At 39.3% G+C, this 20,406-nt stretch overlaps 1 protein-coding gene across 3 annotated transcripts; it reads left to right on the top strand.

The window, feature by feature from the left end:
* Nucleotides 1-2,211: 2,211 nt before the first annotated feature.
* fez2b (fasciculation and elongation protein zeta 2b) lies at nt 2,212-19,656 on the top strand. Of its 3 annotated transcripts, XM_061746511.1 has the most exons (11): nt 2,212-2,597; nt 9,169-9,277; nt 9,756-9,875; nt 11,492-11,633; nt 12,726-12,853; nt 13,538-13,687; nt 13,955-14,035; nt 14,536-14,611; nt 14,752-14,817; nt 15,900-15,926; nt 16,276-19,656. In XM_061746511.1, exons 1-10 carry the CDS (start codon nt 2,227-2,229, stop codon nt 15,908-15,910), a joined length of 1,254 nt encoding a protein of 417 aa, XP_061602495.1. In that variant the 5' UTR covers nt 2,212-2,226; the 3' UTR covers nt 15,911-15,926; nt 16,276-19,656. The 3 variants fall into 3 exon arrangements, with proteins under 3 accessions (XP_061602495.1, XP_061602494.1, XP_061602496.1); XM_061746510.1 differs by lacking the exon at nt 15,900-15,926; XM_061746512.1 differs by lacking the exons at nt 13,955-14,035; nt 15,900-15,926.
* Nucleotides 19,657-20,406: the final 750 nt, after the last annotated feature.

Here is a 20,406-nt window from a genome sequence, read left to right as displayed (position 1 = left end):
GGAGTTTGCATGTTCTCCTCGTGCTTGCGTGGGTTCCCTCCGGGTACTCTGGCTTCCTCCCACAATCCAATAACATGCATAGTAGGTTAACTGATGATTATAAATTGCCCGTGAGTGTGAGTACGTCTGGTTGTTTATATACCGGTATATGTGGCCCTGTGATGGACTGGTGACCTGTCCAGGGTGAACCCCTGTAATGAGCTGGGATAGGCTCCAGCAGACCCCCGTGACCCTGCAAAGGACAAAGCGGGTATAGATAATGGATGGATGTTATTTACTGTTTAATTGTGTCTTGCTGCTTTTAATGTTGATGTAAAGCACTTTGAAAGTGTTGAATTGTGCTATACAAATAAACTTGCCTTTGAAAATTATTTTAAATAGATAGGTAAATCATAACATTTTTGATAAGTGTGTTTTTAGCATCTAAAAGAAAAGGGGATAAAACAAAAGTCCTTACCTGTAGAACAAACTTCCTGTAGACCTGAGGTCTGCTCAAACTGTTAGCTCCTTTAAATCAGGGCTAAAAACATTACTGTTTACTGAAGCGTACTCCTAAATTAAATACTTACCTGCTGTACTCTACTGCAGTGTTTCCCAACCGGTCCTCAAGGGCCCACTGTCCTGCATGTTTTAGATGTTACCCTGCTTCAGCACACCGTGATACAAGTGGCTGTGTCATCAACAGAATTGTGCAGGCCTTGATGACAAGCTAATTAGGACCATTAATTAGAATCAGGTGTGATGATGAAGGGAAACATCTAAAACATGCAGGACAGTGGGCCTCGAGGACCGGGGTTGGGAAACACTGATCTACTGCCTTACTTACTTTTGAACAACTTGTGCTTTTTATTATTTTACCTCTTTTCTTACCATTTTATTTCATTGTATTTGTTATTTACTGTTTAATTTTGTCTTGCTGTTTTTAATGTTGATGTAACGCACTTTGAATTACCTTGTGTTGAATTGTGCTATATAAATAAACGTGCCTTGCCTAAGGTCTGCTCCAACAGTGCCCACTTTCAAAAGCAGACTAAAAACTTACCTTTTTGCACAGGCGTTTGACTAAACTCATGTTTGGCTGGGTGATCGCACTTTTGTTAAAATGGAATTATGGTTGTTATTATTGTTTTTTCTCTTGTCATACTCGTTATCTATTTCTGTTATTGTAAACTTGTAATTTTGTTCGTTTGTTTGTTTATGTATTTTTGAGCACATTGAGTCTATGGAGGATTTTTTGTGCCAAAATGTAATAAATAAATACATAATTAATTAATTAAAATGGGAATGAAATATATCATTAATTAATTAAATGTGTCATTAATTAATTGAAATTAGAATGAAATATGTCATTAATTAATTAAAATACAATTCATTTTAAGTAAAAAAATATATGTATTATTTCAGCATTTAATTAATTAATGACACATTTAATTAATTAATGATATATTTCATTCCCATTTTAATTAATTAATGATGTATTTATTTATTTAATTTTGGCACAAAAAATCCTCCATATGAGTCCATATAAAATAAATTTGACTTGCCTTGCCTTGCCTTGCCTTTGAAAATGATTTTAAATAGATAGGTAAATCTGAAGTATTCTTTTTTGATAAGTGTGTTTTTAGTGTCTAAAAGAAAAGGGGATAAAACCAAAGTTGTTTTTCTCTATTTAAAAAGGGGAGAGTCTAAACCACTACGTCACAATATCCCGCCCCCTTCGCCTCCACTATCTCGCAACTAAAGGCCGATTTATGGTTCCACGTTATACCAACGGCGTAGTGTACGCGGCGACGCGCAACAAACGGTGCGCGTCGCCGCGTACACTACGCCGTAGGCTCTACGTCGATCTAACGCAGAACCATAATTCAGGCTTATGCCGCGTTCCATTTGTCCTCGGAAGTGGGGATTTCCCAGTTCCCAGTCGGAATTTTCAACTGGAACGCCATTCGAAGTGGGATTTCCCACTGGGAAAGTGGGAGAGTCTTCACCACCCCCGAGTTCACATTCCAAGATGGCTGCCCCGGTTGTAAACAGTAGAAGAGAGCTCTGTAAAAATTCGTAGCACTTCATTCTAGTTTTGGTCACACTAAATCAGTCGTATACAAGTATTGTTCGGCATATATATGCTGCTATAGTGTAATTTACATTTTTCATGTGGTATAACTGGGACGCTGATTACTCGGCTGTGACGTCATTCCCAGTTCCGAGTTCCGACCTCCGAGGTAAATGGAACGCAGCATAAAGCCGCGACCAGCAGCAGCAGCGGCTCCACTGGCCGCCAGCACTGCAGTCATGGCGGCGCCTCTAGCCCACTTCGACGAGGACTGGCAGGACTTTAACGAGTTCAAGTCGTCCTCGGAAGCCGAGGAGCAGCTGGATCAGCTGAACTCAAACGTGTCCGAGCCATCGGGCGGGGATGATTTCTCCGACTTGGACAACAGTTTCTCCGCAGAGATCTGCAGCTTCCAGTCCATGGAGGATCTCGTCCACGACTTCGACGAGAAGCTCACGGTGTGTTTCCGCAACTACAACGCTGCCACGGAGAACATAGCGCCCATTAACCCTATCACGGAGGAAAACTTCCTGAAAGACGACGAGTGAGTGAACATTTGACCCGTTTTGACTTTTAATCTCTCGGCTTGACAGTTTTCAGCCCCGCCGGCTGGCCTCGCACCGATGTAAGGTAAGGCTGATTTATGGTTCCGCGTCACACCGACGCAGAGCCTACGGCGTAGGCTCTGCGTCGGTGTGACGCGGAACCATAAATCAGGCTTTAGCTTCAATCAGTGCAGGGCAAAGTTTGGCTGAATGGATCCAGCAAATATTCAGCAAAATAACAGTCCTCCCAGGGTGGATTTATCACGTCCCTACTCACGAAACACGAACATTTGTACTAGGGCAAGTAACAAAAGCAATTTAAAAACTACTGTGTCTGCGTGTGTGTTTCAGAGGATGAGTTATGCCACGTTACCAGTTTTGCATTTAATGTTTGATTCATTGGTATGAATCAAACCAATAAACTACCTCATACTGTGCAATATTTTCTATTTTCCATCCATAATGTTCCAATATTCCTTACCTATTTTTTATAGTGTGTGTGTGTGTGTGTGTGTATGTATGTATGTATGTATATATATATATATATATATATATACACACACACCGTATTTTCTGGACTATAAGCCACACCTGTGTATATAAGCCGCATCTGCTCTATTAAAAAAAAAAAAAGATATGCAAGCTGCAGATATTTGTGTTGTTAGATTAGATATTTACTACATGTACAGAAGGATTTTTAACTGTAAATGATGTACATGTTTGTACCTAAATAGATCCTTTCCTAACAGTGTCTTTTAACACGGCAGCAACTTTGCCGGTATTTATTTATCTGTTTGAAATCTGCTTCTACCTACTTCTATCTGCTAAAGAAGAAGTAGCGTATTCTTCTTTGCATTTATTTTGTCTTAGTTTTGATTCTAATTCCGGTTAGAGCGCCACGAGCGGTGGAAGAAAAATCCACAGAATAGCCGCACCTTTGTATAAGCCGCATGGTTCAAAACCTATGAAAAAAGTAGCGGCTTATAGTCCAGAAAATACGGTATATATAATATATATATATATATATATATATATATATATATATATATATATATATATATATATGTGTGTGTGTTTATGTTTCCTATTTTTCATTTTGTTGTTTACAGTACTTTTTTACATAGTCTTTGCATGTGTGCACTTTTACGGAGCTGCTGCCTAATTTCATTGTACCAGTATAATGATGATAAAGGCTTTCTATTCTATTCTATTAGTAGCAAGCTGTTGGTATACTTTTGCAATTAGTCAAACATGTTAAACAAAAGTATGCAAAAGTTTACAAAAGTAAACTAAAGCATGCCTCTTTGTATCCCTGTGATGGACTGGAGACCTGTCCCAACTTATTTTAACTACTTCAGCTGTCAACCAATGATGACAACTGGGTTGGGCTTTGTGACCCTAAACCAGTGGTCCTCACTCCTGGTCCTCGAGAGCCGCTGTCATGCATGTTTTTGATGTTTCCCTGCTCCAGTAAACCCTGATACAGATGACTGTGTCACCAACAGAACTGGCAAACCTGGAGGAAAGACTGGTGATGACCACTAATTAGAATCAGGTGTGTTGATGCAGGGAAACATCAAAAACATGCAGGACAGCGGCTCTCGAGGACCAGGAGTGAGGACCACTGCCCTAACCAGTGGTCTTCACTCCTGGTCCTCGAGATCTACTGTCCTGCATGTTTTAGATGCTACCCTGCTTCAGCACACCCTGATACAAATGACTGTGCCATTAACGGACTTGTGCAGACCTGGATGACAAGCTGATGACAACCATTAATTAGAATAAGGTGTGATGATGCAAGGCAACATCTAAAACATGCAGGACAGGGTGTCCCGAGGACCAAGGTTGAAGAACCCTGTCCTAAACAAGATGAAGTGGGTGTAGAAGATGGAAGATGGTTGAGTTACAAGTGCGCTTGTCCTTTCAGTCAGAGCCACTGGATATTCAGTTATGCATTAACGTGACAATATAAGATTACTGCACAAGCAGTCAGCCAGTCACATCGATTCTCACAGATTGTCAGACGTCATAGCTGTCAGTATGAATCAGCAAGATGCAGACACGTCCACGCAAAATCTGGACTCTTCTGAGACTAAAATTGACTTGATTATTGGACAAAAGGCATCATGTTGCAAGACCAGAGGCATTCAAATTTTGATGGTCAAATATTGTTTTTAACCAGTGTTGATATTGTGGGTTTTCTTGTTTGGTTGGTTTGTTTTCCCTCTCATGGGAAGATCCATAGTTAACTCTGTCTGCAGTGCTTGGGTTTTAAACAAAGAACTGTATCAGCCGAGCCCTGCAAGTTATCAAAACATTGTTAAAAGAATTGTCTAACACAGGTGTCTTTTAATACATATGGATCTGTTTTCAGTGTTTGTTTAGCAATATAGGCCCATGTGAACATAGTTGTGATGGAAATGGACTTTACTTGCATGTTTTTTATTTATTTTATCTCAAAGAATCTGTCATCTTTCCTTTAGTTCTTTGCTAAAACAGGCTCTTTCTTAACTTGGGGAAACATAGTTTCAGATGGGGCAGGACCATCAAAATTAATCTTTTTTTGGGACTCCAATATTAGCATCAGGGCCTGATACGGACTTAATTTACTGATCAGATATTGGTTTGATGAGTTGTTTTTTACTTGGGCAGCATAGTTTTGGCACATTTATTGGCTATATTTGATTTGTAAACAACAAGCAACAGCATAGGCAGCTGTTTGCTTGACCCTTAACATGTCACGAATTGAGAATTAAACATTAGGAGGAGGCTTTATTTATAGTAGAAAACAAACTTATACATTTAAAATAGTTGTCAAATATTTAATTTGACATTTGACAAACTATCTCAATTCAACATTTATCCTAACAGGTTCCTTTTGTTTGTGGATGTCTGTGATTAACATTGATGGTGTTTATTAAATAAATACTTAGGCAGGTTGTGTCACAAATGTCAGCTGGTTGTGGCAGACATTAGTGCGGACGACATGTAGACAGACTTCAGAAAAACATTGGTGGCATGGACTTTTTTTTTTTTTTACTCGTGCATGCCTTAACTAAAGCCGGGCATACACTGTGCGATATTTTAAATCGTATGAGACAGCCCCATCTCACACTGCACGACTAGATCGCGGAGTTCAAAAGTTCAGAGCCCACGATTTATGGTCTCACACTGTACGAGCCGATGCTCGGATGTGACCCGTCTGCTCACACTATACGATCATAATCCTCCCGTCGGACCTCTCTGTACTGGAACTCGAGGCCGGTTCTGGGGCACGGGTAGGCTGTTCCAACCCAAACGTGCGTCCTGCCCACCTGATCAAAGGTTATGGGATCCTTTATTTTATTTATATATATATATATATATATATATATATATATATATATATTTAAAAAATCCCAAAATATCTGTACCGTTTCTGATTGGGTGTGGGCACTGCGCATCATTTTTTGACACAACAAAGAATACCGCAAAAGTTGTCTCGGCGGAGGAACCGGCGTCCCAGCAAAATGAGAAGAGAAAAAAGAGAAGTGTTCCGAACAGCAGACAGCGCACACACTAAAGGCTGATTTATGGTTCCGCGTTACACCAACGCAGAGCCTACGGCGTAGGGTACGCGGCGACCCGCACCGTACGTGGAAATGCGGTCTTTTTTTGCTATTAAAACATGATTTGTAATGTGAATTTGCAACACTTAAACTGCAAATAATAGTTTTTGACGTGACATCAGAGATTGTGCATGCTCTCTGTGAAAGGATGAGGCAAATCGGGTCGTAGCTGCTTCAACTATGCGATGCCTTCACGAGGAGCGACCAGGATTTCAAACATGCTTGATTTTCTTGCGACCTCACGATTTGTGATCGGGAGCTCGTCGTGAGGTGTTAATCTCTCGTCGTTACCCCACGTACACTGCACGAGGCACGATTGGGTCAAAATCGGGCCCGATCAAAAAAAAAGTTGCACGACTGGAAAATCGGCTCAAAATGAGCCGATAATCGCACAGTGTATGCCCGGCTTAAAGTGTACATATCAGGGTTTTAGCCTGGTATTTGTAATTGTGGAGATGAAGGGGGGTATAGGACGGATGGTTGCAACAGGGGAAATAAAGGTTGTTGGGAGAAAACAGGGGAAGAAGGAATTGAAATAATTGGACAGCTGCCTGGTGCAACCCAAAGAGCAGTGCCAGGCTCGGTAAGAGTCTTTTCTGGATGGCTGCACTTTGTGCAGGATGTGCCCAGCCTCTTAATAAGTCGTCAAGCAAGACCACGGTTCCGATAAACTACAAGTTGACAAGGTTGAAGTGTGTGTGTGCATGTTTGGGGACTTCAGTTTGAATGAGGAGAGAAGAGGAGAACTGTTATTGTTTTGAGGCCAAGTCATGCATGGATTATGTGTGCAAGATAAACAGCCACCTGCATCACTTTATTCAGGCAAATTTGTACAATGTTGAAGCAGAAACGAATAAAGGGTCTTGCTGCTACTTACCCTGATTTTAAATTGACTCAGTTAATCTGAAACTAATGGTTTGTTTTGGCATGGACTCACGTGCTCGAGACACTGTCTGCGCTTGGGGCGCAGAAATGTTTCCTGCCAGCCTTTGCCCTATTTAGAACAACCCGACTCTTCACCAAGCAGTGCATGAGCACTTGAGGGAGGAACAGGCATGTTATATAAACAGTAGTGCATGTGTGTGTTGGGGGGGGGTTATGATAATTCAGAGCTAGTGTGACACATGGGTTCACAGCATCCATCCTGTCGCTGCTTACACCCTCGGAGCCAAGACAACAAAAACTGACTTGCATGTGCTTTTGATGTTATTGTTTTGTTCCCCCCACCCCCCCAAAAAAAGACCTTCAGATTTTTTTTGGGTCATACATTGTTTTTTCCCTGCTTGAACACGACAGGAGCTTCCAGACAGTATTAAATAAACCTGCATTTAACTTAAGATAAATATTCTTTCAAATTCTGAATGATATTGACAATAAATTACAGTAAAGGTGAACAACAGCAGGTTTATAGCCTGCCAAATAAACAGCAGATTAAGGGCCTGATTTACTAAAGGTTTGCGTGCGTAAAAACGTGTGCAAACTTGACATCACCCGCAAACCAATGTGCAAGCTGATCTACTAACAGCGCGCAAAGAGGACTGCGCCTCTCAAATGAGCAAAATAGCACACGCTGTTCATTTAGTACCTTTGCCCTGATGAATAATCAATATGGGGCGTACCCGCCAGAAAGCGCTAAATACTGGGAGGTGAAAATGCAAATAGGTTCATTTACCACACGCAATGAGATTTACCAAGCCTGAAAGTAATTGCGGGGATTGTGATTGCGTCTGTATTTAATACGTTCGAAAGGAAGGTGCTAATCTGCCCAGCATTACGCACCGATGGCTGCTGTTATTGTGGCAAGGAGGCGACATCGCCAAAATCAAAGAATACGCAGAGAGAGAGTCTTTATTCTGCTGCATGCTATTTTAAAAATGGTTGCACAAGTTTTATTAAAGGCCACTTTTTCTTTAGTTCTTCGCCTTATATCTTGCCACCTTCTTTTAACCTCATCTGCCGTTCTTTTTGTCTTACCAACTGCATTTATTCTATCGCAGATTTTCTCCCATATTGCGTTTCTTTTGGTAATGTTTAAATTTCTTTGCTGTAGTTCATGAATGTGTTTATTTGCCTCTTCCACTAATATCTCTAACTCCAACTCGTCAAATTTCATTTTGCGCTTGCCATCCTGCTTTCCATCCAGACTCTCCATGGCGCAAACCGTAAGACACGCAACACCTCATTTAAATACTGCGGTTTGCACCTGTTATCAATTGCGCACGCATTCTTAGTTGATCACCCGCAAAACACACAACAACAGCACGTGCAAACTTTTTCAGTGCACACGCAATTTAGTACTCTTTATTTAGGATCTTAGTAAATCAGGCCCTAAGAGTATACTAACTTTTGAACATGCATGTCATTAAAAAAAAACCTACATAAACACAATTGTGGACGTTGAACGAGATTTTTCAATTCTGGTAAGCATGAGGTTTTTCAAGATGATGGATTTCACTGTAAATTGATCAAGTTTCAGACTCGACACAACCATCTGTTTGGCTTTCATATTTTCCAAATGTGCATGCTGAAAAAATGTTGTCAACAGTCTGTTGGCACAATGGCAACATTATTTCTGAACCAGCTGATACTGTCAGTAAGCCTATAATGATCAGCTCACAGAAATCAGTAACAGATGATTTCCAGACAGTTCTCTGACCTTCAGGTCTGATGGAGCTGTGTGTGTCACACGTCTCTTCGGAGAACTCTGGGTAAATGGTATGTGTGATATATGTGATTAGGACGGTTGATTCATCTTTAGTCTGTGCATGTGATATTTCAGCAGGAACACGCTGAACTCTTGAAGGTGACTTTGAGAACGGTAAACAAAACTGCCAATTAATGCCGTGTCACAGTGGAAAGAGAAGGAAACCGTCATTTCTTGTTTTTTCTTATCTGAAGCCGAGAGCTGTTGTTTGACACCCTTCTCTCTCTTGCTCAGAGCTGATTCTGTGTTTTCTTCCAGGGTGTGGAATTCTCTGACAAGTAACTATGGCCACGTGATGCCTGTTGACTGGAAAACCTCATACACTCGAACCTTACACCTGCCTTCCCTCAAGCTCACTCAGCAGGAGGTACGAATTGTGTTTTAAATCACATGGACTACATTAGTATAAATCTGAATAGTTTTAGGAATGATACCAAATTGATGAGGAGTTGAGACACAAATGTAAGAAGTTTAGCTCTTTAATATTAAATAAGCATTTGAAACCAGTAGAGACTACAACTATTTCTAAGCGAAATATGCAACATTCCTCCAGAGTCCCCTCCATCAGCACCGCAACAAACACTCCTGTAGAGTTGTTTTTGTCTTCTTTCTTGTAAGCAACTCCAAATCTGTTCAGTCTGTCACTTTTTGTTGCGCTCCCTTGACTTCTCTACAGTATCCATCCCGCTCAGAGTTTGAGTTATGGGATTTACAAAGGAACGCTCACAAAAAAACCAGACTTCTAACTTTTAAACGGAACATTTTAAAACTTCTGCCTAGAGACTGCTAAATCTTCTCTTTGTTGTCTCTGAATCTCTGGCTTTACCTTCTTTGTTTTGGGGCAGAATTTGGACAACCAGTCTTTGGATTTGTCAGATGACGACGAGGAGTTGAGAGAACAGTTGGATATGCACTCAATCATTGTCTCCTGCATCAATGACGAGCCGCTCTTAACAGCTGATCAGGTAACACACACACACACACACACACACACACACACACACACACACACGTGGACTGTATAGCTGCTGTTCATCGAGATTACCATTTTGTCCGGCTATACAGGTTTTATTACTGGATTTTTACATCAGTCAACTAGTGTTGCTTTTCGGCAACATTCACCATTTCAATCAAAATGTCATTTACATGAATCGTGTATGGAAGCACGTGTGACGTTGTTAAACTGCTCAGCAACTTCTTACTTGCTACTTACCGGTAAGTTAGAAAGCATATTCTATCATGAAGACTTTTCTCAAAACTAAGGCTGTGGATTGAAGTCTGGTTGAAGTAACGTTGTGTAGGATGAAAAACTGCCCTTATTCCACTACTTAAAGGTATAGTCAGTAATGTTGGAGAGCTAGCAAGATTTGAAAGTGGCACCTCCTCTAAGCTCCACCCCCTCCCGTCAGCGCTCCGTCCAAAGCCACGCCCACACTTCTTAATATGAAGGCATCTGATTGGTTCTTTCCCCGCTGCCAATCCTCTGGTGCTCTAACCAATCCGTTTCATTCGGTGCGCAAATAACAGATTGGTCAGAGTTTTTACAGGATTAAAGCTGTCAGAGAGGTCGGATTGTTTTCTTTCATTTTTCTGAACACATTATTCACTGGCTACTCTCAGGATGGAAGGACCATTTCACCCTGTATAACAATAAATGTTTTTGAATACGATCATAGACTATGCCTTTAATGGAAACCTAGCAACACCCTTATCTTGATTGTAATTGGTCGAAAAACTTGTGTTGCGTTCAGTCAAAGATGAGTTATTTGGGTCTGCACATTTCACGTGAATGACATTATGATTCAAATGAAAAATGTCACAGAAAAGCTTCTAGTGTTTTTTTTTTTTTTTTTTTTTTTTGTATCTTATCCTGATTATTGATCATGTTTTGTATTTTTTCTTCTTTTTTTTCATAACATGCTCATTTTCACACAAAGATCAGCTGTAATGAGATATGCAATGGGGACAATGTCCATTAGATGTCTGGAGTGACTAACAACCCCCCCCCCCCCCAAAAAAAAACCCAGACGTAACACAACATTGTCACCTGCTATTGGGCTTCCATTATCTGACAATGTGTAATTCAATGAGATGATTGGTTTTGCGGGTTCTGTGACATCACAGATCCAGACCTGTGCAGAATTATCCATAATGCAGCATTTACTGCACCCCGGAAGTGGAAAAATCAATATTGTATGACAGATCCCAAAAAGGCATACTCCTTAGAAGAGGGAGGTGAAACAGAATTGAGTCGGTCACTCCACCTTCACAGCTGGATGTTATAAAAAGTGGTTAAAAAGAGGGCTGTTGTAGTGTACCTGTGATATTTTGACCAAAGCATGGCACTGATGTTTCATTAAAATGTCAGGAAATCATGTCAGCTTTTGAACAAAGGACATGTCTTCCTTATTCCTTTTATTATGGCATGGAAACTCCCCTCTGTCAACAGGTGTTGGGTGATTATTATGGAAGAAAACACTGTTTTAGGCTATAAATATCCATGCTACTGCCTGAAAGGTTTCATTAAAAGCATACAGTTGTGAACATATTTGTTTTTGTGTGCGTTTTCTTTTCCTTAAAGGTGATAGAAGAGATAGAAGAGATGATGCAGGAGTCTCCGGACCCTGATGACGATGAGAGTCCCTCCCAGTCCGACTTGTCCATGCTTTCTCAGGACCTTCACAGTTTGAAACGCTCCGCCTCCAACACGAGCTGCGAAGAACGTGAGTAACACTGCACATGGGTACGGTCCTCCAGTATTTTAGTGCCCCTTTTGTGTTATTTCACAATTATTGTTAAATGAATCATTATCGGGGACACTGCACATGCACACACGTGTTAATGCTCTTATGTAATGTGAATTAAAAAAGAACAGACAGGGAATGTGTTGACCCAAATGTTATGTAATCAGAACATTATAATTGGCTTGTATGATATTCCTGGATGGATTGGTATAGAAAATATATTAGTACCCAATAAGATATAAGTTTTTGTTTTTCGTATTTTTCCATAATATTAATTGGCTCCAAATGAGTGAATGCACATTATTCACAGCACACACAGCCATTACTATTCATCACCGTGATAACTATAAGATGCATCAGATGTTGCCAAAGGCTTTCCTCTCCTTTTAATATGCTCAGCTTCTTTTGTGTAAAATTTTGTTTTGCCTTTGAGGCGCCTGCTTTCTCATGAGAATGAATGAAAGATGAAATGAAATCATGCAAATCACTAAGTAAGTTTAAACAAATCTTTAAAAACACTACTCTTAATGGATACAAAATGGAAATGGACACATGAACTGACAACCAATGACCAAAGTGCCTTGCTCAGCTGAACCACTTTTTCTTTTCTTTTATGCTTTTCTTTTGAAGTTGTGTGAAATGATGAAACGGTAAAAACAGAACATTAGAAGGGGTAGGACTAGAAAAGTTTTTTGAAACTTCATCCTACACCCTTTCAAACAGGAAATATTTATTTACATATAGATTTGTCTCTTTAATTTGCTTTGTTTTGCTTATGGTTTTCTTTGTTCTTTTTTTTTTTTTTCGGTATATACATTTTATGCATTCTGATTATTTTGTTTTTGTTTTAACCTGTTTGAATAAATAAATAAATGAAATGAAGAACAATAAGCATTAAATGGATAAAGCAGAAATGTGTCTTAAAAGTAGATTTTGACTCGTACTATACATGTTTGTGACCATACAGTTAAATACTTCAGGAAGCTCTGAAGCTCTACAGAGGTTCCTGACATACTCAACATACTGTACATCAAATACGTTTTTGACGATGTGTTGCCGTACCATGGACAGGACTGCGTCAGCTGCCGGTGTCGGAGCTGTCTCAGAATCTGGAGGAGGTGGAGGCGGCCATTCGTCGCTACAGTGAAGAGCTAATCCAGGCTCTGGCACTGCGAGATGAACTGGACTATGAAAAGGAGGTACTTCTATTGACCACAGCCATTTATTGTTGTTTTTTTCTTGAACTCTAATTAGAAAATTGTGCAGAAGTTCAGAATCAGAATGAGCTTTATTTGCCAGGTTCGAACATTGTCCAACAAGGAATTTGACTCCGGTAATTTCGCTCTTTGGTAGTAAAATAAACAATAAAACAAATTTGGTATTTCTTTGATACAGAATAAACATTTAAGGTGCAGCAGTTTGAGGTAGAGAAGAAAAGAAGAGAAAAGAAAAGAAAAGGGACGGTTCTGAATAAAATAAAAATAACCTGTTTACAAGACAATTATACAAAAAGATTATACAAATTATACAAGGAAATACAAAGTGAGAGGTGAGGCAGACATGGTTATCAAGGAAGGTGCTAGATGGTTTTTATTGCACTTGATTGGTTTCTCTGAGTTCTTTGAGTTCTTTAAGTTCTTTGATATATTAAAGCTTTGACATAATCTGAAAGTTTGAAACCAAAAAAGCAAAAACAAGAGTGCTCTCAGGAGTGTCGGGAAGTTAGAGGTCAGCTGTCATTTGCCTTAGTGTCGTGATTCGGTCAGAGTTGCTCTGACAGAATCTAAAAACAGACTTCTGGGAGTATTATCAGTAGAAATAACACAAACTATTATTCTAACATCCTGCATAGATGAAATGATTTTTTTTTTGTTTACGTGCAGGTGAAGAACAGCTTCATCTCGCTGCTGATTGATGTGCAGAACCGGCAGAAGGAGCACCGCGAGCTACTTCGAAAGAAGAAGAAGATTAAAACCTCAACCACAACAGGGCCCAACGGCCAGAGGACAACCAACACGCACATACATGGCACGGTGAGTCATGGTGTCCTGGGGGGCGTTGACAGAACAGAAATACGTGACCCGTATGCACGAGTATTATCAATGACGTGGACACAGTATACACCCCAACACACATCTCCCAATGATGAAGAGAGACGCATGATGGTTTGCATGGTTGTCACTTTCATTATAGCACTAAAGGTTTTCCAGTCTTTCTTTTTTTTTCCTTCTTTCCCTTGACATAGAAAGCATATAATCTCTCCTCAATCTATTTTCCCTCCTTCCTTTTGCTCCTTGTAGCTCCTCACTCTGGAGGGACTTTCCAGTGTCATTCAAAATGGCCTGCGTCAAACTTTTGGCCACACAGGAGGGGACAAACAGGTGCCCCTGCTCTTTCTCTCCACTGCAGATGCATTTCTGGTCTACTTTCTTGTTCTTCTCATTTCTAATTGCATGTTTCTTCCATCACAGTTTGTCTTATTGTTTTGGGAGAATTTTTAACAAAATTACTTTTTTCACTTCTGGCATCACACTTTTTTCCTTTTAAATGAATTATTTTCAACAAAGCATTGCTTAACCACCTGTCATCTTTATGTTGCAGCTTGTACTGTCTCCGTATGTTGTTTTTTCTATTTGTCTTAAATCAAGATGATGCAATTGAGATATTGTTGATTTCTTACTTCATATCAAAATGCATTCATTAAGAAATCAACCAACCAGGAGCTGCAGGCAGAAAACCTTTTAATTACCAAAAGTTTATATCATTTCTGACCCTGACAGACGGCATGCTTCACAACCCTGTCACAATGTTTTTCGTTCCAAGATTGCATGAAGAAGTGTGATTATTTCTTTCTGTAACAGTTTTGTTGTGTAATTTTCAGTACCTGACCACAGTAATTCCCTATGAAAAGAAATCGGGCCCCCCTTCTGTGGACGATCTTCAGATCCTCACATCAAGTGAGTCTCTCAACACACAAGCACAGAGACAAATGATGACACAATTACACGTGGTAGTCTGCCCGGTCTGTTGAGGAGGATTTTCTTCCAAAGTGTGCGTTCAGTATCTAAGTTTCAAATGTTTTCTCTCTTCATGCCAGTTCTGCATGCCATGAGAGATGACAGTGAGAAGGTGCCTGGCCTCCTAACAGACTATATTCTCAAAGGTAAACAACACTTTCTGGACTATTGTTTTAGGTTCCTTCCATGTCCGCTCACTCAAAGCTCCCAGCTCCTGTCGTGGCTTTTATTAGGGGAACATGAATAGATGAAAAAGATTAAAATACCTTTTTCTTAGGCCTCTGAGATGCACTAGTTTGTTTTTTTTGTTTTTCAAACTGATGCTCAGCAGTTGCTTATTTCTCATTGAGCTATTTTACTTGGCACCCAATGGAGAATTTACACTGTAACAGTAATTTCTACAAGTTTAACTATATGTACAAATGTTTGCTTTGGAATTAAGTCCTTCAATTCAGTATTAAATTCAATGTAGTGTACATAAATGCTCCTAAAAGATTATAAAACTATGAGGGCGAAACATCTGACTTTTTATTTATTTATCTTAAGAATATATTTGCTATGTGTGGTATTGTTCTACCATAATAACCTTTTTAAGGAATGTATATAAAAAACTTTTTTTTTTTTTAATATTAATTTCAATATGACACTAGCTTTTTTACTTTTTTTTTAAAAAATACATGACATGAAATAATGCACAGAAAATATTTTATTTTTTATTTGAAGTGTTTATATATTAATTAAAAAGATGGCTTATTTTTTCTATAAGTTTGAATATTTTTTTGAATCATTATGTATGCTTTTTATTGTTTATTCGATTCAACTTTTTATTATTATTATTATTATTATTATTTATCAAAAACTTTGGCAACAGCTACCCTGAAGTGACCTTTATGATTTTGTGAAGGTTTAAATGACAAACAAAATTACAAACTTAAAAAGAAGAAGGCATGCATGAGAATCCACGACATGAACTGGGAGTGCTCGATGAGCCGGTATAGAAAATCCTCACTGAGAAAAAACCTGGACATCCAGACAAGCCTCCCTGTTGACGAAAAGAGGAAGCACAAAGTTCATCTCTTTGTTTACACGGAAGCAGATAGTAGAGAAAACTGTGGCACCTGCAGCTGTTACCCACACATTGTTAGAAGAGTGAAAGAATGGCTTTCTTGTCACTGTTGACGTGTACCTTCCTTGTCTTTCACCTGTGCTGCACTGTCCTTTTGGGTAGCTCTGGTATGAGAGCAGTGGAACCGAGGTTTGTGAGGCTAACACAGATCATCCACCTTCTTCCTCTGTGTCTGTGCCACATCACCCTTTAACCAGATGCAGCAGCCTTTCCTCACTCACTCTTCGCTGTAGTTCCTCTTGGTGCTTTGGCTGCGCTACATCCGTCTTAAAAACACACAAACGCTCCCCCAAGCCTGTGATCTGCCTTTACCGCCAGCTTGTAGTAGCAGCTGTTTACGTGCTTTGTTGTCACCTGTGAACACCGTTTCCTCTTCACTCAACACACTTTTACCCCCATCGTAGTCGCTCTTCCATTACTCTCTAATGGTGAAGCACATGAGCGTTGGTCCTCAGCTGCTGTGTTCCTGTCTCCACAGTTCTCTGTCCCACGTAAAAGCGGAAGGAGCAACTTGTGTATCCGGAGTCACCCGGGAGACCAGCAGGGGATGGTTGTGGTTATTTGGAAATCAAAACCTTCCTTCGTTTGTTGTTCTGAAATTTTTACCTCTGTATATGACTTTTTGTCTGTGGTGTTTTTCATTTGCGATCTTTTAGATTTTTTTTGTTCCCCTATGCTTGACTCCTACATCCCTGAATGTCCTGACAGCATGATAACTTGTCTTTGGATGCCAGTAATCAGTGTTAGTCTAATCATCTCACCTACCGATTTCACATGGAGCTATTTAATAGAAAGAGTGAAGGAGATTGCCTTTTCTTTCTTTTTCTTTTTTTAATTTCCAACTCTATTGTCGCCGTGATCAGGCTTCAGTCAGCCTGTATTAATCTGTGTAGTTACCTGACAGGGGAAACAAATCCTGGGAGAATCTGTGACTCTCAAAGTGCCAGGTAATGGAGGAAGTTATCAAGCATTATTGATATCTTGTATTTCTTTTTTTTCTTTTCTTTTTTTTCTTTTCTTTTTTTAATGTAATGAAACATTGATTGCACGTAGCATTTTGAGATCAAAAACTCTGCATGCTAGGGATCAAAGAGGAAACCCTAAATATCGCAAATTGTACGTCTCGACTGTATGTTGGGTTCGGATTAACCTGGACGTTTTAAAATGAAATATTTTGTATATGAATGAAAAAGTTGCACAGTTTTTACTCTTAGAAAAGGGACAAATAGTCACATGATGTCGAAAGTGATGGCTGGGTGAACAAACTTATAAAGTGTATTTTTGGATAAGAGGTTTTTGAGCTACACAGGTAGACTTGGTAATCATTTTTGTAAATGCTGTTCATGACATGTCCCTCCCCAAACAACTCCCTCATAAGTTCCTTTCGTGAGTCCTCAGATCCCTTGTGTTTCATTGTTTTGCATCTGGTTGTTTTGTTGGCTAGGTGGCGTATTTTCAGTTTACATCAGGTTTGATTATACTTATACTTGACCAGTTGGGGGATCTGTCTTTTAACACTTTGACTTAAAATATTATAGAGATGGTGGTAGCACTTTATTCTGTCAGGGTATCTGGTCGTGTCGAGATGGAAAACATGGATGATGTACCACACTACATCTCACTGATGTTAAAACCTGAGTGAGTGGCAACAAAAACACGCCTCGTGTCAACGTATGGAGATGTTATCCAGCATGTGAGTTTCAGTGAGGGTGAGCGTTTAATTCGCCTTGAAAGGGACACTCCACTGATTTTGTGTTTCCAAATTGGACAGTAAGCCTTCAGCTCTGTCTTCTGTGGCTCTGAAGAGTCTTTTACCAGCAGGAGTTGTTGCGATACCAATGCCAGTATCGGAAATACTCGTAGATACTCTCCAAAAAAAAGGGTATCGGAAAACTGTGACATGTTCCTCATGCAAGTCTGTTGTTTCCAGACTAAAACAAGAACAACAATGGACGGGATCCATTCCAGGAGAGGAAGCTGGAATATCTCAGAATGGGTTAAAGGCAAGGCTTTGCAAAGTGGGAGCCAGGTCTCCCCATAAGGGTGTTTTATACTTGTCTGTAGTTGTTTGTTGCTCTGTAATTACAGGAGCAAACACTAGGTGGCGGTGTGGAGTCTTTTCTGCACTGCTGAGCTTATGTTTTTTACTTGCAGTCCGTAGCGCGTACCTGCAACTGAGCAAATGAAGCGTTTCTTATTTGAGCTGGAGCTGATGGATGTTAATTAACAGTAGCAGAAGTAGTCGTCATGGGAAATGCATAAAAGGAAATGCAAAGCCACCAAGGAGAACAGTCACATTTTTGCAGTTCACATGTAGGTACATTTCTTGGGAATGTATGTCGAGCTACGGCAGAAGTTATGATGTAGGGTTTGTCAGTTTATTGTAGGCGCATAAACAACGCTGCAGCAGGTCAACGTAGGTTCAGTGTAGAAGTAGAAATCATACACAAGTTCTAAACCGTACATTTTCATGTTGACTTGATTGGATCTGGGACTTTGTCAGACAGAATTGAATTAACTGAGAGAGGAAACCTCTGTTTGATGGGAGAGCAGTCCTGAATCATGGGAGTGCCCCTTTGCAAACACCAGACAATGCAAGTCCTCCATGCACATTCAGATCAGTGGCTGGTACAGGTGCACCATCCATGATCAGGTCCAGTCTAGCTCTCAGGTACAATCATCGGTGTTGGAACTCAAAGGACTTCTTTTGGTTGGTACCGACCTCTCAGACTCTTAAGTTTGTCTTCAACATCCAACAGCTACAGTCGCTGCATTTTATCTTTTAAATAATGTTCTCAAGCAAGGTAGCCACTCAATTTAAGTGGGTAGCATTACAAATAATGATTTATATCATGCAGTGGTGCAACATGATTAAATCTCAAAGATGTGGATTGTGTTTTTAGTGTTAGTAGCTATAGCTCACTGGTGAACGGCTCAGGTGAAAGCATTGGTAGAGTCTACAGTTTTTGGGTGACAGTAAGTGATTGCTCTTATGATTATGGCCAGGAGGAGAGAAAAGGAAGACTGGACAGGAAATGATGTGAATGTTGATGATTGCACAGAAGTTGCTAAAAAAACTAAGAGGTTCATTTAATATTTTTAAAGGAAAACAAAAGCTCGTAGTCCTATATTTATATGTGACTTTTTCCTGTATGGCTGCCAGCTATGAAAACATTTACAACCCAGCATAGGCTGCATGCACTTTACCGCTGCAAACACATTTTCAGTGATTTATTTATTGGTTTACAGACATATTAAGACATTTTACACTAAAGGGACGAATGCATGTTGCAGCAAAAATGTAAAAACATGTCAAGTATCTCGGCATTTAAGATTTAAACTCTTTTAAAATGTATCAAAGTCTCATTTTATCAAAATATGGTTAATCAAATGCTTGAAATTGATGTGATACCAGTTATGTACATCCATCGCAATACTTTTTTGTATTTTATTTTATTTTTTTAATAATGAAATGAGAAACATCATTCTGCTCTCTGAAGGATCTCAGGCCAGAGCTTCATCTGGTCCTCTCTGCAAACATATCAGCATAATTCCAGTTCAGAGATTTATATTTGTAGATGAACAAAAGAGGAAAAAAAAAACAAAAACTAGAGGCTGCCTTTGTAAATACCTGCAGGTATTTGTAAATTTGATAAACTGGTTTTGTTCTTAATGCAATATAATTCCCCAGTCTGGGATTTTATGTTTACTGTCTCATGTGGTACTGCAGTACTTTAATTTATTATGTAAATGTTTGTTTTGTAACCGATGTTCTTGGCTGTCAAGGTACAAGTGTCTTTGTGCCCATATTGCATTGCAACTCATTTCAAATAAAAAAATAAAAATATATATCTGTAAAGATGTGATGTCATGTGTGAGCCACACCACTTTTATCAGTCTTATTAGATCCATGCATCTACATAATTGCTTATATGGGCTCAAAAACAGCTTTTATGTTTGTGATCTCTCCCTCCCTTGAATATTTGTGTACACAATAAACCCTGAATTTACCAAAACACTCAAAATCACCAAATGTTACTCTTAGTACATCCATACGGAAGCATAATGCTGCCACCCCAGAAAAATTAAAAAATATCAGTATCACGTTATAACATGATACGTTTGTATATTGTAGTAATGTGAAATATTTATTGTTCTAACAAACTTTTCACGTTATTATAACGCGATAAATAGTATATTGTTCTAACAATAAATTATCACGTTATAACGTGAAAAGTTTGTATATTGTAATAACGGGAAAAATATCACGTTATGTGAAATGTTCTAACAATTAACTTTTCACGTTATAAACGTGATAATTTATTGTTCTAACAATAAATGTTTCACGTTATAATGTGATACTGATATTTTTTATTTTTCTCGGGTGACAGCATTACGCTTCCGTAGTGGAGGAATTGTTTTGCGCTTTTTTTTTTTTTTTTTTATTGCAGCCACGAGATCGCTTCCAACACAAATGTGTTGAGTCAATAGAGACGACATCTGTCTGACAGACTGAACTTGGCAGAAATTGCATCTATGGCAAATCTACAGCAGACTGGATTTAAAAAAAAAAAAGAATAGAGGGGTTAAATTGTCCTAAATTCAGAGT

Source organism: Cololabis saira, chromosome 18 (assembly GCF_033807715.1).
Source record: "Cololabis saira isolate AMF1-May2022 chromosome 18, fColSai1.1, whole genome shotgun sequence".
NCBI classification, from domain to species: domain Eukaryota; kingdom Metazoa; phylum Chordata; class Actinopteri; order Beloniformes; family Belonidae; genus Cololabis; species Cololabis saira.
This window is presented reverse-complemented; position numbering and strand designations above follow the sequence as displayed.

Coding starts and splice junctions, on each gene's coding strand:
- fez2b (XM_061746510.1), top strand. CDS start 2,227: ATGGAACGCAGCATAAAGCCGCGACCAGCAGCAGCAGCGGCTCCACTG. Junction 2,598..9,168: donor AACTTCCTGAAAGACGACGA/GTGAGTGAACAT, acceptor GTTTTCTTCCAG/GGTGTGGAATTCTCTGACAA. Junction 13,688..13,954: donor ACACGCACATACATGGCACG/GTGAGTCATGGT, acceptor TGCTCCTTGTAG/CTCCTCACTCTGGAGGGACT.